Below are 19,978 nucleotides of genomic sequence, written 5' to 3' on the forward strand. Positions count from 1 at the left end.
GTTAACACACTGGTTTCACAAGGGCTCAGCTAAATAGGTCTGAGTTAGCCTGCACGTTTATCCCTGCTTATCTGGGAATCAGCTCAAATGAAAATAGATAGACTCACTTCCTGGGTAGGATGCATTATTCTTGAATTTCATTGTTAGGTGGACTTTGGAGAGCACTGTAGATTTTAACGGAATCTCTCAAAAATTATGCAATAAATGCAGTTCACAGATGGTACTTTGACATTTCAATATATATGCACTATACAAGATTGGATGCAACCTAACAGGTATACATTTCATATATTGTATGGAAGTAGCTGACTCACCCCTAATCAGCTGAAGCCCTAGCAGTACACTTCTAACCATAATTACAGGCAACTGGCCAGCATCGCTGAGCCACCTGCATTATTGGTTAACCACATCTTTCTTTTTAATCAGCTCTTTGGTTTCATTCTTTTATTGGTGGTTCATTTATGCAAGGCAAGGTCTGAAGAGGAGGTTCAATCTCAACTTTGTTTATCTATTTTTTTTAGCTGCTGTTCACTGCCTTGAGTCCCTTCACTGGGAGAAAAGCAGGATTAATTAATAATAATTAATAAATAAAAGCAGTATACTTTAATCACCATGTTCAGTTCATTCCATTTGAGCACTTATGGAGTTTGTCAAGATTCATCCATTTCCCATGTAAACACACCTCTTCATTTTTCTGGTTTATTCATTACATGGCAGTGTGTTCATAGGATCATTCACATGTTCATGTTACTGAATTATTGCCATGCCAGTAAGCCAGCAAGCTCACATATAGCTTGGGCTTTAATGAAAGGAACGCTGGGAATCCTTTCACTTTCAAATGCTATAGACACCACAATACTTTGCAACATTCAGGCCAGCAACACTGTGATGGCTGCATAAGTCGACATTTCCCAGGGTCTTAGTTCTCCTGCCTTTAAAGATGCCATAGTGTTGTTTTTGTTTACCATGTTGCAGTGTGGTGTTTGACCCTTTCCATTATTTGTCTATTTACTGCTTTTAGCTTTACATATTGTCATTTAATGATATAAGTCACTTTGGGTCCATTTTAAAGAGAAAGGTGGGTTAAAAATAGTTGAAATAAATAAATAGTAGAGCACTAGGATAGACTTTATGTACTAAGGGGTGATGAACTGCTTGAGGCAACTGTTCTTCCTAGAACAGGCTGCTTCTTAATTTCACAATTTAGCTACGTGTTACATTTGGTGCTGAGAATATATTTGTTCCCTCTCTCCCCTCCACATCCCACAATCAAATTAACTAGTAACCATGGAAAGATATTTTGCCTATAGCAATACTCTTAACTTGTTCCCTTTAAATGTCTGAACTGTCAGTAAGCTACTTTGCCCTCAATATCTGATGTGGAATGCCTTGTCGGTTCTGGGGACAAAGAATTTTGACGCATTCTAGATGTATATATCCATTTCGAATCTCCTGAAATGTGAGGCGAGGCAAAAGAAATGCTTTGCCCTTCTCAGACTTCTGGTGCATTTTGGAAGAATGTGCACAAAACTGTATATGCATTTTTTTTTAAATGCAGTATCTGGAGAAAGTGTCAAACCAGGAGACAAGCTTAACAAGAGAAGAATTTGTCCCTTACATGGTAAAAGATTGTGGTTGATGTTACACAAGGATTTCCTCATAAGAACACAAGAACATAAGAAGAGTCCTGCTGGATCAGGCCAAGGGCTCATCCAGTCCAACTTCTAGTGGCTCTGGGAGCACACGAGAAAACTAGATACTTGTCTTCTGATACCCCTCCCCTGCATCTGGCATTTTGAAGTACCTTCCTTTTAAGCCGGGAGATTATATATCCCCATCATGAAATCTGTCCAATTCCCCTTTAAAGGCATCTAGGCCAGATGCCATCACCACATCCTGTGTCAAGAAGTTCCACATACTAACAATACGCTGGGTAAAGAAATATTCTCTTTTGTCTGTTCTCACTCTCACAACACTCAATTTGAGTGGATGTCCCCTGGTTCTGGTATTGTGTGAAAGGGAAAAGAGCTTCCCTCTATCCACTTTGTCCATCTCCTGCATAATTTTATACGTCTCAATCATGTCCCCCCTCAGGCGCTTTTTCTCTAAAGAGCCACAAATGAGCCTTTCCTCATAAGAGAGGCGCCCCAGCCCAGTCATCATTTTAGTCACTCTCTTCTACACCTTTTCCAGTTCCACTGTATATTTTTGAGGTGTGGCAACCAGAATTGTATGCAGTACTCCACGTGTGGCCTTACCAGCATTTTGTACAATGGCATTATAATGCTGGCTGTTTTATTTTCAATCCCCTTTTTAATAATACCTAGCATGAAATTGTCTTTGATGGATAGGCTGGAAAGGATGAATCCCAAGCCGGAATTAAGATTGCTGCAAGAAAGATCAACAACCTCAGATATGCAGATGATACCACTCTGATGGCAGAAAGTGAGGAGGAATTAAAGAACCTCTTAATGAGGGTGAAAGAGGAGAGCGCCAAAATGATGCTCAACATCAAAAAAAAAACAAAAAAAAAACTAAGATATAGAGGCAGTGACAGATTTTACTTTCTTGGGCTCCATGATCATTGCAGTTGGTGACAGCAGCCACAAAATTAAAAAAACGCTTGTTTCTTGGGAGGAAAGTGATGGCAAACCAAGACAGCATCTTCAAAAGCAGAGACATTGCCTTGCCAACAAAGGTTCGCGTAGTCAAAACTATGGTTTTTCCAGCAGCTATGTACGAAATTGAGAGCTGGACCATAAAGAAGGCTGACCGCCGAAGAACTGATGCTTTTGAATTGTGCTGGAGGAGACTCTTGAGAGTCCCCTGGACTGCAAGGACATCAGACCTATCCATTCTGAAGGAAATCAACCCTGATTGCTCACTGGAAGGACAGATCCTGAAGCTGAGGCTCCAATACTTTGGCAATCTCATGAGAACAGAAGACTCCCTGGAAAAGACCCTGATGTTGGGAAAGTGTGAACGCAAGAGGAGAAGGGGATAACAGAGGATGAGATGGATGGACAGTGTCATCAAAGCTATCAACATGAATCTGACCAAACTCGGGGAGGCAGTCGAAGACAGGAGGGCCTGGCGTGCTATGGTCCATGGGGTCACAAAGAGTCGGACACGACTTAATGACTAAACAACAACAAAAAGCATGGAATTGGCCTTCTTCACTGCCGCCACACACTGGGTTGACACTTTCATCGAGCTGTCCACCAGCACACCAAGATCTCTTTCCTCATCCGTCAATGGACAGCTCAGAACCCATCAGCTGATTAATAGTTTTGATTTTTTTTTTTGCCCCAACTACATATATTGCATTTAATGTGCTTTGTCTTATGATTGGTGGTTGGAAGGTTGCAAATCTAACGAACGAATGAACGAACGAACGAACGAACGAACGAACGAACTAACTAACTAACTAACTAACTAACTAACTGGAGTTAATTAGGCGGAAATACTCTTTCCCATTAGCATCTAGTTCAAACTTAAAATTTGCCATCCAAACTTGCAATTCTGTGACTGCCATCTTGATTGCTTCATAAAGTGCATACATTACAACTTGCAAAATTTTCCAGTTTTCTTTAACTGTCATACTGGCTTCAAACAAGAAACCACAAGTAGGACTAAACTCTATCCATCAAAGAACTGTCAACTTTTTCACAAAGCTTTGATTCCCATGAGCTTTTAGGGAGCTATGCTACTTAAACCAATTCCAGACCAAGCTACTTTAGTTTCTATATACCAATTATTTAGTTTCTTACAGAACAACCATATATATATATGGTTATATATATATACTGTACTCAGCAGTAAAGCCAACAATATTCAATATGACATTGTGACATACATGAGTATAACATTTCAGCCCCATGAATGTGTAGGACTGCACCATTAATTCTCCAATTAAACAAAGTTGCAGTCTTTAGAATAATAATGCTGATTAAACCAGTACTTCTTCTCCTAAGAGCAGTTCTCCTAATTATTAAACCTTCTCTGAAACCGCAGAGAAGGAAGTGGGAAGACCCCCCTGAAGACAGAGTGAATGTGAAGAATTTGTCCCTTACATGGTAAAAAAAAATATGGTTGATATAACACAGGGATTTCCTCAACTACTTATCTTGTTATATAAGGAGTTTAAGTTTTAGTTTTGGAAAAATGGAAAAAGAGCGAGACACACTGCCAGAAAAATCAGTGAATTGTAAATTACAGTTGCTTTTTAAGTTATTTTGAATTTTTCAATTTGTCCACACACAAAAAAGGTTTTTCCAGACTGCAATTGACTCCACTTCCATGTCTCTTCCCATCCAATTCCAAAGAAGGAGTTTATAATAATAAGAATGAGCACACACACACACACACACACACACACACACAGAGAGAGAGAGAGAGAGAGAGAGAGAGAGAGAGAGAGAGAGGCCCCAATCCAACAACAAAATCAATGGTCTTTTGTACTTTTATCAGATTGTGGCCACTGAATGTTGACTGAAAACAGATGTTAATACTACTCAATTTACAGAGTGGAAAATGTCAATATTTGGATGAAGAGACCTTGTATGAGAATATCTTAATTCTGAATGTACATAATGATTTACTTGGTGCTTCCTCAAGATTAATCGATTATGTGGAACAGAACTGTGGCTGAACAGCAGAATGCTTGATGACACTGGGGAATTATTATTATTATTATTTTTAGAAAAAAGGATGAATAGGTATAGTAGTTGGTGCTGCCCCATTTCTGTTAAGATTAGAATCACATGGAAGCAAAAAACACAGACCATCCACATATTTGGTTTCCTGTCTCCCAAAGTTGACTGACATTTACGTCAGTAAAAGAAGCAGGAAAATCATGGGTATCTACTTTGCTGCATAATGTGGTATTAACATAAGGTGCATATTTTTATATTAAAAGAATAAATGTTGGATTCAGAGGAGGACACTTGTTCCCTTGTCTCCCCTGTGGGCATTGGTGCCTGGTTTCCTCTTGTTTACCCATCTTCTACCTCCTTTCAAAGGACAGCTCAATTTGATTGGTTTGACACCTTCCTTGGGGAAGATAGGGCAGCTTATTACTTTGGCAAATGGCCAGCCACGCTTGGCTTCAAACAGTTCCTCTGGAAGTCAGCTTATTAATAATATTGTTATAGGCATTTTCTTCTTTTAACCTTTAAGGAAAATCTAAAATCCACATTTGTAATGCATTTCCTTGAGACAGAAAGCCAGAAAAAAATTGTGTGATTCTCCTGTCTTTATGAAATCATGCCAATACATACAAAGGCTGAATTGCTATTCCTTAGCATACTAAGTCATACTAGACTAGAGTAAGGCTGTTGATTCAGTGGGGGGTTGGTGAGCCAACTCCTATGTATGTTCCATGGCTTCAAATAGGCCTAATCTAATTGCAACTGACTGTGCTAAAGTAAGTTACAATTAGAGTAGGTACACTTGAATCAATGAAACTTATGAAGTTGATTCACCAAATCCCCACTGACATAACAGTTCTACTCTAGTGCTAAGTAACAGGATTTGAGAGAGAGAGAGAGGTCCTAACTGTTGAATTATCCAAAGTTTAGATAATTTTTTCTTTTGAGTAAACATAAATACAATCCAATTTCAAGATTTCACTTATTCTAAATTATTCAACAATTTCAAAAATTCCTTTTCAATGACAAAAGATTCAGTTTAGGCAGCAATGATGAGTGAAGTTTCCATTTTTTCAAAAAAAACATATAGTACAATTCTATTATTCATCACTCCAAAGTTATCCACCACCGACTGAGAAGACTGGCAAAAAGTAGGCTGAAAAACTGGTGGAAGAAACCTCAATCATTTAAGATACATAAATAGGCATCCTTCAGTCTCGAGAGACTACGGTAACGTGTTCTGTATGGAGGACTTCGACGCTGTATGAGAAGCTGGAGTGTCCTCTCCAGAGCACGAAGCCTGGTTAAAATAATATGGAAGATAGGCTGTTACCCAAGCAGCAAATCCCCCCTCTCCACATCACTAAACTAGTCCAATGGAAAGGCAAGAGCCAATACAACTGGTTCCAGTGATGTCGCATGAGTAGCCAGAACAACACAAACTTCCTCCGGGACTCTGGCTCTGGATTTTGCCTCAAGGTTAATTCCTGAAGACTTCCATCAGTGGATATAGCCACAAGGCAGTGGAGGTTTGGGATAGGAGTTTTCCTTCTCCTAGATGGGCTGCCTTCTCAGGCTAACCAGCCCCACCTACCCAGGCAGCTCCCTCGCCGCATGGGTGATGGCAGCACCTCCTCCTTCTCCTCACAGCATGGGGGGTTGGGATCTGAGTTTTCCTTCTCCTAGATGGGCTGCCTTCCCAAGCTGACAAGCCCCACCTACCCAGCATTTAAAATAAGGCAGAAAGCAATAGTGACTTGAAATGACTCCTGCAGAACTCCAACTGAACATTAAGAAATCAAAAATCGAAATTACAGAAGGCTCACAAGGAAGAAATTGGCATTGTTAAAACTTTTTTGTGCCTTGGTTTGATTGTTAGTCCAGACTGTCAATCTGGAAGAGTGTCTATGAAGGAGTTAGAAAAGATCTTCAAGTATTTGGATGTATTGCTAGAAACGAAGGCTATCTGGAGATTTGCTATTGCCTTACCAGTTGCTGGGGAACATATCTGGGAGGATGCTATTACCCTCATATCCTGCTTGTGGGCCTCCCATGCACTGATTGTCCACGACTGATCAGAATCTGTAAACCTATGGTCTGATCCAGTGTGGTATTTCACAGAGCTCTTATAAAAAATGAAAGATAGACAGCAATAACTTAAATATATTCATTTTTTCAATAGAGAATATCATTCAAGTATCCCAAAGTTACTGCATTTGAGATTTTTAGCTCTGAGAAACCAGGAAAACAATATACAGTAGCTAATGCTATGCAATTTCTAAACTTGCTGCCCCCCACTACCATTCATTATAACTAGATGTTGGTTCTAACTTTTTTGAATGTGGGACAGCACTGCTGGGAGAAAGGAAGTGGCCTAAATATTTAGTCTGCAATTTGTCTGTAAGTAACACAGGAAAATAACGTTCCAGTTACAGACTGTCTCTGAATCAAAACAAAGATATAAGGTATCTGTCTATAAACTGACTTGATACCAACTTGTTTGTTTCTGTGTGAAGCTGATTTCTACACACACACCTTTATGTGGGAAAAAGACCCCTTGAATTCAACATAAATGATGCCTAAGTAAACACATACAAAGGATTATATCGGCTTCACAAACTCCAAATGAATTTTTGAAGCAGGCAGAACCCTCAATTGCCTCCCATAGTTTTTTTAAATTGTTGCACAGTTGTTGTTTTTGTTCAGAATTTAATATTCTGTTCTTGCCATTGAAATCCTCATTTAAGGAAGGAATCTTGTATATTTTTAGCAGAAACCATTCAAATGGTTGCATTTCTCTTCTGAGACTATGAAGTTGATAAACTTTTCTCAATTTCTTTTATTTTTATGAAAGCTGAGATTGTCTGGGTATTAACCCCAGCTGTTGAAATCACATGTTAAATGTCACATTTCCTCCTCATCAGTGGCACGATCAGAGCTATGAAGATTTCCTCTAGTCTTTGCATCAATGAGTTTAAATTAAAGTATTATCTTTAGTATATCTGTAGTTACGACTGCTCAGTGGACTGCACTCTTCCTCAATCTGCTGACGTTGGCCAACTGGCTTCATTCTTTCTTTAAAAAACAAAAGCAGCATCTTCCTAACAGAGATGTGACCCGCCGGAGCAGGAGATGGGTTACATGCTTCCCCAGACTTCCCAATTCTTACTATTAGCTGCCATGTCTAGACATGAAGGCTTCCTGCTTGATCAACAGCCTCTTGGAGTATGCATGCCTTAGACAGCAGCTTTCCCTGGTGGTACATTCCTACTCTAAATATAGACGCTGTCTAGACTGTAACACCTGCAATGGGACTACGTACTCAACTGCACCTGAGGGAACAGCCTTACTTATGGGAGATCAGATGGACTAAAGCAGCACACAGTACAGGTCTCCAATACCTTGCTACCATTTTACAACCCTCAGCACCTGCTGCAGGAGTCAAACCCCTCAATCTGTCTAATGGTAAATTGGGAGTCTAAAAGTTCCAGGTTCATGCCATCCTTGCTATGAATTCACTTATGGCCTTTGGCAAGTCACTGTCTCTGAATTCCACACATACAATATGGCAAAGGTAGGAACATTGCTTTTTAAAAGCAACTTGTTGAATTATCACTTTTCAGCAGCTAGGCTGCCCTTATCATTGTGCTGATCATATCAATTATGAGTTGCATTGCATGTTAGAGAAATTAGCTATAGTTCCCCCTAGTGTCCAACTCTGACATTGCAGTTATAAAACCAAATAATACTTCCCTTATTATTTAGGATTGCAAAGAGATAGATTCAGAACCTGAAAATAAATGCTGTCCAAATGAGTCTAAATGCCTTCAGAAGTAATTTTTGAAAGTGATCAGGTATTACTACAGTTGTTGTTGTTTTGTCGTTAAGTCGTGTCTGACTCTTTGTGATTCCATGGACCAGAGCACGCCAGGCTCTCCTGTCTTCCACTGCCTCACGGAGTTTAGTCAAATTCATGTTGGTAGCTTCAATGACACTGTCCAACCATCTTGTCTTTTGCCATCCCCTTCTCCTCTTGCCTTCACACTTTCCCATCTTCAGGGTCTTTTCCAGAGTGTCTTCTCATGAGATTGCCAAAGTATTGGAGCCTCAGCTTCAGGATCTGTCCTTCCAGTGAGCACTCAGGATTGATTACCTTCAGAATGGATAGGTCTGATGTCCTTGCAGTCCAGGGGACTCTCAAGAGTCTCCTCCAGCACAATTCAAAAGCATCAGTTCTTTGGCGGTCAGCCTTCTTTGTGGTCCAGCTCTCACTTCCATACATAGCTGCTGGAAAAACCTTAGCTTTGACTATGCGGACCTTTGTCGGCAAGGCGATGTCTCTGCTTTTTAAGATGCTGTCTAGGTTTGTCAAGAAACAAGTGTCTTTTAATTTTGTGGCCACTGTCACCATCTGCAGTGATCATGGAGCCAAAGAAAGTAAAATCTGTCTCGGCCTCCATATCTTTCCCTTCTATTTATCAGGAAGCCATGGGACTAGTGGCCATGATCTTAGGTTTTTTTTATGTTGAGCTTCAGACCACTTTTTGCGCTCTCCTCTTTCATCCTCATTAAGAGGTTCTTTAATTCCTCCTCTCTTTCTGCCATCAGAGTGGTATCATCTGCATATCGGAGGTTGTTGATATTTCTTCCGGCAATCTTAATTCCGGCTTGGTATTCATCCAGTCCAGCCTTTTGCATGATGTATTCTGCATATAAGTTAAATAAGCAGGGGGACATATACAGCCTTGTCATACTCCTTTCCCAATTTTGAACCAATCAGTTGTTCCAGATCCAGTTCTAAACGTTGCTTCCTGTCCCACATATAGATTTCTCAGGAGATAGATAAGATGGTCAGGCACTCCCATTTCTTTAAGAACTTGTTATAGTTTGCTGTGTACTCAGTACATTCTAGCAATTTAGCTGTTACTTGTCATATTTAAAATGTAAATTGTTAACTACTAGTTAAACTGCTTGTTAACCAAAAGTAATAACCAAAAGTTATTTCTAGTTTGTAAAGCTTGGAATTGCACCAATATTGATGGCATATTTAAATGAGCATAATAGAGGGATACTTTCTGTGTTATTGACATATTGCAGAATTTCGAAATATCTAATTACAAATACTTGGTGTCCTTTTCGCCATGACACTTACCAGGTTTTTTACATCCCCCTGCTTCTAAAAAGCTGAAAATGCTGCTCTTGAGGCTGAACTACTTGTCTTATTTACTGGAAATAAGAACTTTAAGATAAAATATGGCAAGTACTTCTGGTCCCACCCTTTTGCTTTTAGTCCCTGTGGAAGATATCCTTGTGGAAGTTATCCCTGGAAACATCTCTGAAATTGAATTTCGATTCTCAGCTGAATTGCATGAACCACTTTTCTTGCAGAATCTATTTGCTGCTGCAGCCTTGCCACTTGTAGGTGATTGCTTGTAGGTACATCATTGTGATATGTTTCCAAGGTACTTTACAGACAAAACAGTGCATTTGCATTTGTTAGTTGATACAGTGTCATTCAGTTACATTGAATTGTCATCTTAATCGCAATTAGTTCTACGTGCTTCACTTTAGTAAATTTTAACATCATTTTTTATCATGGCAAATCTCCTTAGGAATTATAGGGAGATGGAAATGAAATAAAGAATGAGTAAACAATTAGAGGAGGATAGCTACTACTTCCCCCCATTTAGAGAGAACCTTTCGGGCTATGCTGGCTGGAGCTTCTGGGAGTTGTAATTCGGAAGGGAGGGCTCCATATTAGGACGGGTACTGTCAAAAGACGAGATATTCTTGTTCTTTAAAAGGAAGTTATTGTATCATAACACAAAGTGCATGTCACAAGTTGTGACAACAACTGTTTATAGGGTATGAAGGACTGTTGGGGGACTGAGCAAGTGTACCCGTTGTCACAGCCTTCCAGCTGTTCTGTGCAGAGGTTGAGCAAAGTGGCATGTTTGTTCGCTTGCTTTACCAATTAGGGGATTGTGGGAGTTGTAGTATTTTTTTTAAAAGGCTATGTATTTCAGGCTCTAGTCCTTTGGCATGGCTACCAAATGCGTTGGAGTTAGTAGAAAAGGTGAGAGTCATAGTCTTACAGCAGTGGTTCTCCAGGTTTTCTTGAATTAAAACTCGCAGAAGCTTTCACCATTAGCTGTGCAGGCCAGGATTTCTGAGAGCTGTAGTCCAAAGAATATCTGGAGACCCAAAGGCTGGGAACCACTGGTCTAAAGCCTTACGTCAACAGTTCAGGCCAAAGAACTTACTATTTGCCTGCAGAATATCTTAACACCAGTAGGGAAAAATGGCCGAGGTTTTGTAGACTGGAGATGAGGAAGTTTTTGTACTCCAGATGTGGTTGAACTGCAACTCCCATCAGCATTAACTAGCACTAACTGTATTGAAGGATGATGGAAATCAGTGCCCTAAAGAAGTTCAGTTTTTTACTGTCTTTATCATGGCAAATCCCTATTGGAGAGATACGTGCCGTATATTAGTAAGACAAACACATTTCACCAGTGAGCACTTTATCATCTTCCAGTTTTAAGAAACTAAATACAGTGGGGTCTCTACTTAAGAACTTAATCCGTATTGGAAGGTGGTTCTCAAGTTGAAGAGTTCTTATGTTGAATCTGCATTTCCCATAGGAATGCATTGAAAACCATTTAATCCGTATCTGCTCTTTTCCGTCCATAGAAATTACAGTGGAACCTCTACTTAAGAACTTAATCCGTTTTGGAATGGTGTTCTTAAGTTGAAACGTTCTTAAGTTGAAGCAAAATTTCCCATAGGAATGGACTGAAAACCAATTAATCCATTCTGGCTGTTTTTTTTTTTTTGTTTTTTTGTTTTTTGTTATGTAGAGGTGCGTTCGTACATTGAAGCATTAGTTCCCATAGGAACTAATGCAAAGCTGGTTAATACGTACTAGGGGGAGAATTTTTTTTAACCTAAGATGACCTAAGGTTAAAAAAAGAGCAGGAAAGGTTTTTTTTCCTGTTCTTATCTTGGATTTCTGTTCTCAAGTAGAAGCAAAATTTAGCAAATGGAGCTGTTCTTAAGTTGGATTGTTCTTAAGTAGGGACGTTCTTAAGTAGAGACCCCACTGTACCTTAAATAGATTTGGAAGTTTATGCATGAGAAAAGAGTCTGGGCTCAAAGGGACTCCCTCCCTAGTCTGGGCACATGGGAGTGTGGCCTTAAAATATACTCCTACACTTCATTTGGTCTTCAGTTTCTTGACTATTTCTCAAATTGTACATTTTCCAGATCAAAATGCCTTGCCACCTTAACTGGCCAAGATGGCTGAGGGCTGGCTGAGCTGATTCTAGGATAGCTGAGAAGCTGTGCAGAATCCACAGCCCCCCCCCCCAGCCCAGGGATGCTAGAACTTCCCTCACTTTGCCCCATCTTTCTGCCAACATATTGCCCATGGCCGTTGGCTGGAGAAGGTGTGGATCTGACATAAAAACTGCTGGACAGCTCAGTGGTTTAGTTATCAGGTGGCAAAGCCAAAGATGGGAGTTTGATTCCCCAATGTGTCTCTCTGACAGGAAATGGATTGATGATCCTTCCAACTCTTTAGTTCTAAGATGATGATGGTGGTGGTGATGATGTATGACTCCTTTCTAACCCCATGCCTCCTCCACCCTCCTTTGCCTTTTCTCCTGGCTAATCTCTACCAGTACAGCCATTCTGCCAGCAGATCATCGAGATCTGCCAGCCTAAAGGTCCTGGGTGCCAGAACAACCTTCTGCCCATTCCAAACCTATGACAGCTGGCACTTTTTTTTTTTAAAGTATGGATCGCAGGGCCATATTTTAATTTCTGGGCAGAAGCTGTGATTGAATGTTTGCTGTTCCTTTTTTAAAAAAAATAATTACTTTATTTCACATGAAGACATGTGAGTGAGGACAGAGCGATTCAACTCCTGCCAGGAAAAAAAAAAGGCAGAAAAAGAAAAGCTCCCACGATGACCTACCTCAGAGTCCAATAATTTCAAGTGAAGCGTTTCGAGTTTTGCGCGTTATACCTCCGATGGTTTGAAAGGGAAAGCTCCTCAGCAATACGAGCAGCAGTTCTGGGCCAAGTTGCAAACTTTAAAACTGACAGACATCTGTTCCGCCCTGCTGAAGCCTTTCTTTTCCCTTCTTTTATTTATTTGCTTGCTTGTTTGTTTGTTTCCTAGCGTGGAACCACAGGATCTTTAAAAGCCCAACAATGAAACACCCATTGTCTGCCCCCTTCTAGTCACGAGCCGCTCGCAGCATATGGGGCTATTCTCCCAAGGTTTTCCCACCTTTTTTTACTTTCTTTCTTTTAAAGGCCATTTCCCCACATCCCCTCCCCAACACCCCCGGTCTCCTTCACAGCAGCCTCTCTCTCTTTCTCTCTCTCTCTCTTCCCCCTTCCCCCCCCCCACTCCCTTGTGTCCCGAGAAGTTGGGAGAGGAGGAGGAGGAGGCCCGCGAGAGCGAGCGTGCGTGCTATGGGGGGGCTCGGGGGGGGGAAGGCGGCGGTGGAGTTAAATAAAAAAGCGCCGTCTCGGACGCCCTCCACCTCCTCCTGCGCTTGGAAGCGAGGCGAGATGTTGAGCGACGGTCCCTGACGCCGGCCAACTTCAGCGCCGGTTTCAAGGCTCCTCCCTTCTGGTGAAAGGCAGACGGCGGGGCGCCTGGAAACCGGTTGGAGAGAGAGCGCGAGCGCGAGGGAGAGCGCGAGGGCTTGAGGGGATTGCCACAAATGGTCAGGCGGCAGCGGCGGCGGAGGGAGAAGCGAAGGAGGCGCCCACAACAGCAGCGGCGGCGGCGGCGGCAGCATCTGGAGGCGCCGCGCGGTGCCTGCTGAGCCGCCGCAGAGAAGAGAGAGAGAGAGAGAGAGCGCGGGGCGAGCGCGCTGGCGGCGGAGCGCGTTGCGGCGGCGGCGGAGGCAGCTGGGCTGCTTCCTTCTCGTCGTCGTCGTCCTCCTCCTTCTCCCTCCTGCTTCCCCTTCATGCGTCTCAAGTTTGCGCTGGCAGGCGAGGAGGAGAAAGGCAGGAGCAGCAGCACCGACCTGCTGGGCGAGCAAGGGAGCGTCGGCGCCTGAGGCGGGCAAAGCGGGGAGAAAGAGAGAGAGCGAGAGAGAACCGCGGGAGGAGCCGGCGAAGTATGGCTGAGAAGTGGACTCGGCAAGTTTGCCACGGGGCCGAGCCGGCAGCGATAGCAGCGGCAGGGGGCGGCAGCAGCAGCCGGAGCCCCAGCCCTAGCCGCCCCCGCCGCCGTCGTCGTCCCCGCGTGCTGGCCCGGCGGGTGCTGGTGGCGGCGCTGCTGGTGCTTTGCACGGAGGCGCCGGTGCTTCCCGTCGGGGGTCAAGCGCAGCAACAACCGCCGCCGCCTCACTACAACGGCGAGCGGGGCATCTCGGTGCCGGACCACGGCTACTGCCAGCCCATCACCATCCCGCTGTGCACGGACATCGCCTACAACCAGACCATCATGCCCAACTTGCTGGGCCACACCAACCAAGAGGACGCGGGCCTGGAGGTGCACCAGTTCTACCCGCTGGTCAAGGTGCAGTGCTCGGCCGAGCTCAAGTTCTTCCTCTGCTCCATGTACGCGCCCGTCTGCACCGTCCTGGAGCAGGCGCTGCCGCCCTGCCGCTCCCTCTGCGAGCGGGCGCGCCAGGGCTGCGAGGCGCTCATGAACAAGTTCGGCTTCCAGTGGCCCGACACGCTGCGCTGCGAGAAGTTCCCCGTGCACGGCGCCGGCGAGCTCTGCGTGGGCCAGAACCTCTCCGAGCGCGGCACGCCCACCCCCTCGCTGGGGCCCGAGTTCTGGACCAGCCACCCCCAGCTGCTGCGGCCCGGAGGAGGAGGAGGAGGCGGTGGGGCAGCCGGTGGGGGGGTGGCCGCCGGAGGGGGAGGAGGAGGGGGCCACCTGGCGGAGCGGGCCGGCAGGTTCACCTGCCCCCGGGGGCTCAAGGTCCCTTCTTACCTCAATTACCGCTTCTTGGGCGAGAAGGATTGTGGCGCCCCCTGTGAGCCAGGCCGGCCTTACGGGCTCATGTACTTTGGACCGGAGGATCTGCGCTTCTCCCGCACCTGGATTGGCATTTGGTCGGTGCTGTGCTGTGCATCCACCCTCTTCACCGTCCTCACTTACCTGGTGGACATGAAACGCTTCAGCTACCCCGAGAGACCCATCATCTTCCTCTCGGGCTGTTACACGGCTGTGGCCGTGGCCTACATCGCAGGGTTCCTGCTGGAGGAGAAGGTGGTCTGCAACGAGCGGTTCACGGACGACGGCTCGCGGACGGTGGCCCAGGGCACCAAGCGGGAGGGGTGCACCATCCTCTTCATGATGCTCTATTTCTTTGGCATGGCCAGCTCCATCTGGTGGGTCATCCTCTCTCTCACTTGGTTCCTGGCTGCTGGGATGAAGTGGGGCCACGAGGCCATAGAGGCCAATTCGCAGTACTTCCACCTGGCCGCTTGGGCTGTCCCTGCCATTAAAACCATCACAATCTTGGCATTGGGACAGGTGGACGGAGACATCCTCAGTGGTGTCTGCTTTGTGGGCATCAACAATGTGGATGCTTTGCGGGGCTTTGTGCTAGCACCATTGTTTGTTTACTTGTTCATTGGCACGTCCTTCCTGCTGGCTGGATTTGTCTCCCTCTTCCGCATCAGGACCATTATGAAGCATGATGGCACCAAGACAGAAAAGCTAGAAAAGCTGATGGTGAGGATAGGGATCTTCAGCGTCCTGTACACTGTGCCTGCCACCATTGTCATTGCTTGCTATTTTTACGAGCAAGCTTTTAGGGAACAGTGGGAACGGAGTTGGTTTGCTCAGAGCTGCAAGAGCTACGCTATCCCTTGCCCAAGCAACCACCACCATCCACCCATGAGCCCTGACTTCACAGTCTTCATGATCAAATATCTCATGACCTTAATTGTAGGAATCACTTCGGGCTTCTGGATCTGGTCAGGCAAAACCCTGAATTCCTGGAGGAAGTTCTATACCAGATTTACCAACAACAAGCAAGGGGAAACAACAGTGTGAAGTCTGCACAGCCAGCTAAGGATAAGCAGGCATAAGGACTCAAGGACTGTGGCAAAAGAATGCAGGAGAGACATACAACCAGTCTCTGAAATCTTCTTGGTTGGCAACTTTTCTTTCCAGCCCACAGGAGCCTAAACATAAAGAAACTGGTGAAGAGAGATGCCCCTCCCACACACACACTTCTTGTCTTCTGCTGGACTGAATTTACTGTAAAGTTGAGAATGTGACTTTGAGGTTGTTTGTAAATAGCCTCTGTAAGATTTTGTAAGTATGTTTGTATTTAAATTGGAAAGCTCTCACTTTTGTAATTATTTAGAACTTTTTTAACCCCTTTACAGACTTTCTCCTCTGTTTTTAAAGGAAAAGAAAAAAAACCCAATCCTCTTGTTTTATTTTTAGGGAACACATGAAAAGTAGGAACCAAAATGAGCCCAATGCCCTTCTCTGTCCTTGGTCATCCCCCCCCCCCCCCGCACATCCTACATACGAGAATGTCACGATGACCTTATTAAACCACTCGGTCCAGGAATTAAGTTGATTGATTCATAACTGGCCATAATTCTGGAATCATATTCAAGACACAAACACCCCTTGTGTCAGTAAAACTAATGGGAAAGTTGTTCTGATTGTGAGTACAGAGATGTAGCTGATTTGATCAGTGCTGCATATCAGCAGCTGCAACTGCCTTCTTTGCTTAAGGATGATCTGAAGGAATAAAGGAGCCAACAGTTTAACCTGTTCCACATCTCCTGTAGGAGGAGTGGGAAGGGAATTGCATGTTACTCAACTGTGTGCCAAGCCCTTGCCTAAGAAAACTTTCTCTCATCTGTAAAACTCTTCATGAGAGCAAATGCCTGAACCCTCCCTGAAAGGTGTGACCTGTTTTTAAGAAATATAGAACTGGCTGGTTGTCACAGATTATCCCCTGCGCCAAACAGCTACTCCTGTAACATGTGTCTGAAAGTTTGTAAGAACTGTAACTTTTCCTGTTTTTGTGTGATATATTGAACCCACGGTTTGCTTTTTGAGCTGTGAAGGAACAGTTTGTCCCAGATGCAGAAACCAGGCCTTTCACTTGTTGTCGTTACCCTTTAGGGAGGAGGAATTTGTGCATTCCGGTTGCTTTTAAGGTAGATTTTTGGTTTGATTTCCCTGGTTGTTCAGTGTGCTGGGAAGGACTGCCGGGAAGGCAGGATAGAGCTGATCTTGTAAACTAATGCAGTCTGGCCAAGAATAAACCCATTAAAATTTTGTAGCAGCTAGGATTATCCAGATTTTCAAAGTATTTATAACATTGACATTTCATTCCTACGGATCTTTGTAACTGGTAAGTTTTAATTCCATCTTGTTAATAGGTGATTGAAAGGCATGGAGATTTATGCCACCAGGGGGAAAAAATAACTGAAAGATATGGTATGAAAACCCAAAGAAACTACAAGCCTGATTTTTCAATATCATAATTTATATGTAAAGCTAAAAAAGCCTGTGTATGATTGGTTTGTGCTCTCTCTAAAGCGTTATGGCTCATATTTCCTTAATAAGATGTGTCAAATTTAACTGGCAAACACATTTTAATATTCAATCCTTTGTACAGCAGAACCAATTTGCTGCTCTGATTGTACCGTTTCAAACTTTTTAAAATATAAGCACCTGTCGTAAATATTATCTATGACTTACCCTACTATAAAATGCATAGCTGTGTGAATTTGGTATGCATTTATTTCTGTTCAATATTGAAAGATCATTTATATTTATAGAACAATAGAAGTTTATATATAAATATATATATATATAATACATATTTTTAATTTCTTTGAAATAAATTGAGGTTTTGTACAAAATTATCTTGTCCTTCTAAAATTCTTCATACATTCATTCTAGTGTGTAGTTACTTGTTGTGGTAAAACTAGGGTTGTTTGTGTGTGTGTGTTCTTTTACTCAAGTAAAACAAGCCTATGTATATAATTCCTTTGTCTTAATTAAGCCAGTCGCCATAGGTGCATTAGGCAGAAAGAACAAATATAAGCTGTGTAGAATTGAAAGAAGTGCAGCTGATGGTGTCAAACATGTTTCTGCTATAAGGAGATAAAAAGCTTGGATTATTTTTTTGTTTTAGAATATCACTTGGAAGCACGCTTTTGTGCTACCTTTACTTATTTAACACACACAAAATTAATATGCTTCAAATTGTTTTCAGAACTTGTTTGCAAAATGTCTTTAAAGCAGTTATTTTGACAACCTTTATAATGTTTAAATTAATCACAACATAAATATATAGGGGGAAATGGATATCTTTCTTCTGTTAAAGAGGGGCTGGACAAATCCCTGGATCATCACAATGTTTTATCAACATTAACTATTTTGTTTCGACTGAACAATTTCGTGAAGCTCACCCTGCCCCCCAGTTTTTAGTTTATTAAATGAGATTGTAAAAAAATATTTTATTAGCTTCAGGAAATAAATATATGATTAATTTTGCAAGGTTGAAAAAAAAAACAGAATGTAGTAACATGATAGCACAAAACTTTAAAACTGGAAAAAGCATTTCTCAAAAACCAACAATTCTAAACAGCAATATGCCAGTATTGATAAGAAAAATAGATTTTATTGTATCTCTGGATTTTTTTTTTTAAGGGGACTCTGTTATCTTACGAAATTTCAGTCTAAATAGCAAGACAGCTTAATTATATTTGCTATGTAATTCTTTTATGGTCAGATGAGCTTTTATGAGTTGAAATACATTTGTGGTTTGGTTTTTTTTACTGGACATTGCCTTGCAGCTAAGTAAGTGTATAAACAAGGAAGGGAAGAAGGCAGAAAACTGAGCCCATAAACATGTAGATTTCCCTAAAAGGATATTGTAAAATAATGATTATTTGGGCTCTAAATCTCAGTCAGTGGGTCACTTCTTAGTAAAATATTCATTCATGCCATTTTTCTCTCTACATTTTTTAGGGATTATTCATGCATACATTCTTCACTTTTGAATTTTTTACTTGGAAAGAGACATGAAGCTGACAATCCTCTTATCAGCGTTTCTCCACTGATAAAAACAACAACACTGCAGCAGAGGTGAAAGGAATATAGGAAGAAGCCATAATGGGCGTACTATGTTTATGCAAAGACTGGAAATTATGCTAATCTGTGTCCTATAAAAATAATGCAAAGAGTGGTATACTTTGATTTGATCTTATGTATTCATGGGTCCTTTTATTCTGCTGCTAATTGCAGGGAAGGCAGCATTGCAGAGGCCAATGGGAGGTTTAACCTCCCCTTAAAAACATTGTGGTTCTATCTCAGTACAGATCCCTTCCCCACTTACTGTTAATTTCTTTATTTTTTTAACCATTATGAGAACATTTGTATTTGGGACCTTAAGGTAAGGAAAAGTCAGGTCTATTTAGCCTAAGTCCACTATAGTTTAAAGTGTAAAATCTACCACAGTTCAGAAGCATCATACCTGTGGCTGCAAATCCATACTCACCTGGGAATAAACCCCATTGGATTAATTGTGACTTACTTCTGAGTAGACATTTTAGGATCACACTTTTCGTTGGCTGCATCACATTATAGTGCAGATGTAAGGAACCTGCAGCCCTCAGGCGCCCTCGTGGCGCAGTGGTTAAAACGCTGTACTGCAAGCTAAAACTGTGCTCACGACCTGGGGTTCAAATCCCAGGTAGCCGGCTCAAGGTTGACTCAGCCTTCCATCCTTCCGAGGTCGGTAAAATGAGTACCCAGCTTGCTGGGGGGGCAATGTGTAGCCTGTATAATTAAAAATTGTAAACCGCCCGGAGAGTGCTTGTAGCGCTATGGGGCGGTATATAAGTCCAATAAATAAATAAAATAAATAATAAATAAACATGTTGCTGGCCTGTTCCCATCAAGTCCACACAGAGGCCACAGAGGATAAGAGCTCCAATATCAGAAGGGGACACAATTTCCTCACCTCGTGCCTATTTCCAAGTAACATCCCTCAGATGCAGCAAGGTGTAAGAATTCCCAAAGGAATGGCTTTTACATATTCTTGCAAAAGCCTTGTGACATTTTAAAAGATTCTGGCCAATACTCAGTTGCTGATTTCCACTCCTGCGACGTTGTACAAGTGGTTGTGCTGTTTGATTAGGTGTCTTTTGCGTGGCTGGTTGTGCAGCTAACTGGTCATGTCTCTTCTGTGGCTGACTGCACAACCAATAGCAAAAGACATCTCACCAAATTGTCTTAAGTCCTTGCGCAACTGGAGTTTTACATATGGAAATGCCCAACAGGATACTGGCCTGAAATGCTTTAT

The 19,978-nt window shown here is 42.7% G+C and overlaps 1 protein-coding gene across 1 annotated transcript; it reads left to right on the forward strand.

Moving 5' to 3' along the window:
* Nucleotides 1-13,208: 13,208 nt before the first annotated feature.
* On the forward strand, nucleotides 13,209-17,528 carry FZD1 (frizzled class receptor 1). The gene has a single exon (XM_020785144.3). It carries the CDS (start codon nucleotides 13,792-13,794, stop codon nucleotides 15,685-15,687), a length of 1,896 nt encoding a protein of 631 aa, XP_020640803.3. The 5' UTR covers nucleotides 13,209-13,791; the 3' UTR covers nucleotides 15,688-17,528.
* Nucleotides 17,529-19,978: the final 2,450 nt, after the last annotated feature.

The sequence above is a fragment of the Pogona vitticeps genome, chromosome 6, assembly GCF_051106095.1.
Source record: "Pogona vitticeps strain Pit_001003342236 chromosome 6, PviZW2.1, whole genome shotgun sequence".
Classification (NCBI taxonomy): Eukaryota; Metazoa; Chordata; class Lepidosauria; order Squamata; family Agamidae; genus Pogona; species Pogona vitticeps.

What these genes read in the sequence shown, in the direction of transcription:
- FZD1 (XM_020785144.3), top strand. Translation starts at nt 13,792, where the DNA reads ATGGCTGAGAAGTGGACTCGGCAAGTTTGCCACGGGGCCGAGCCGGCA.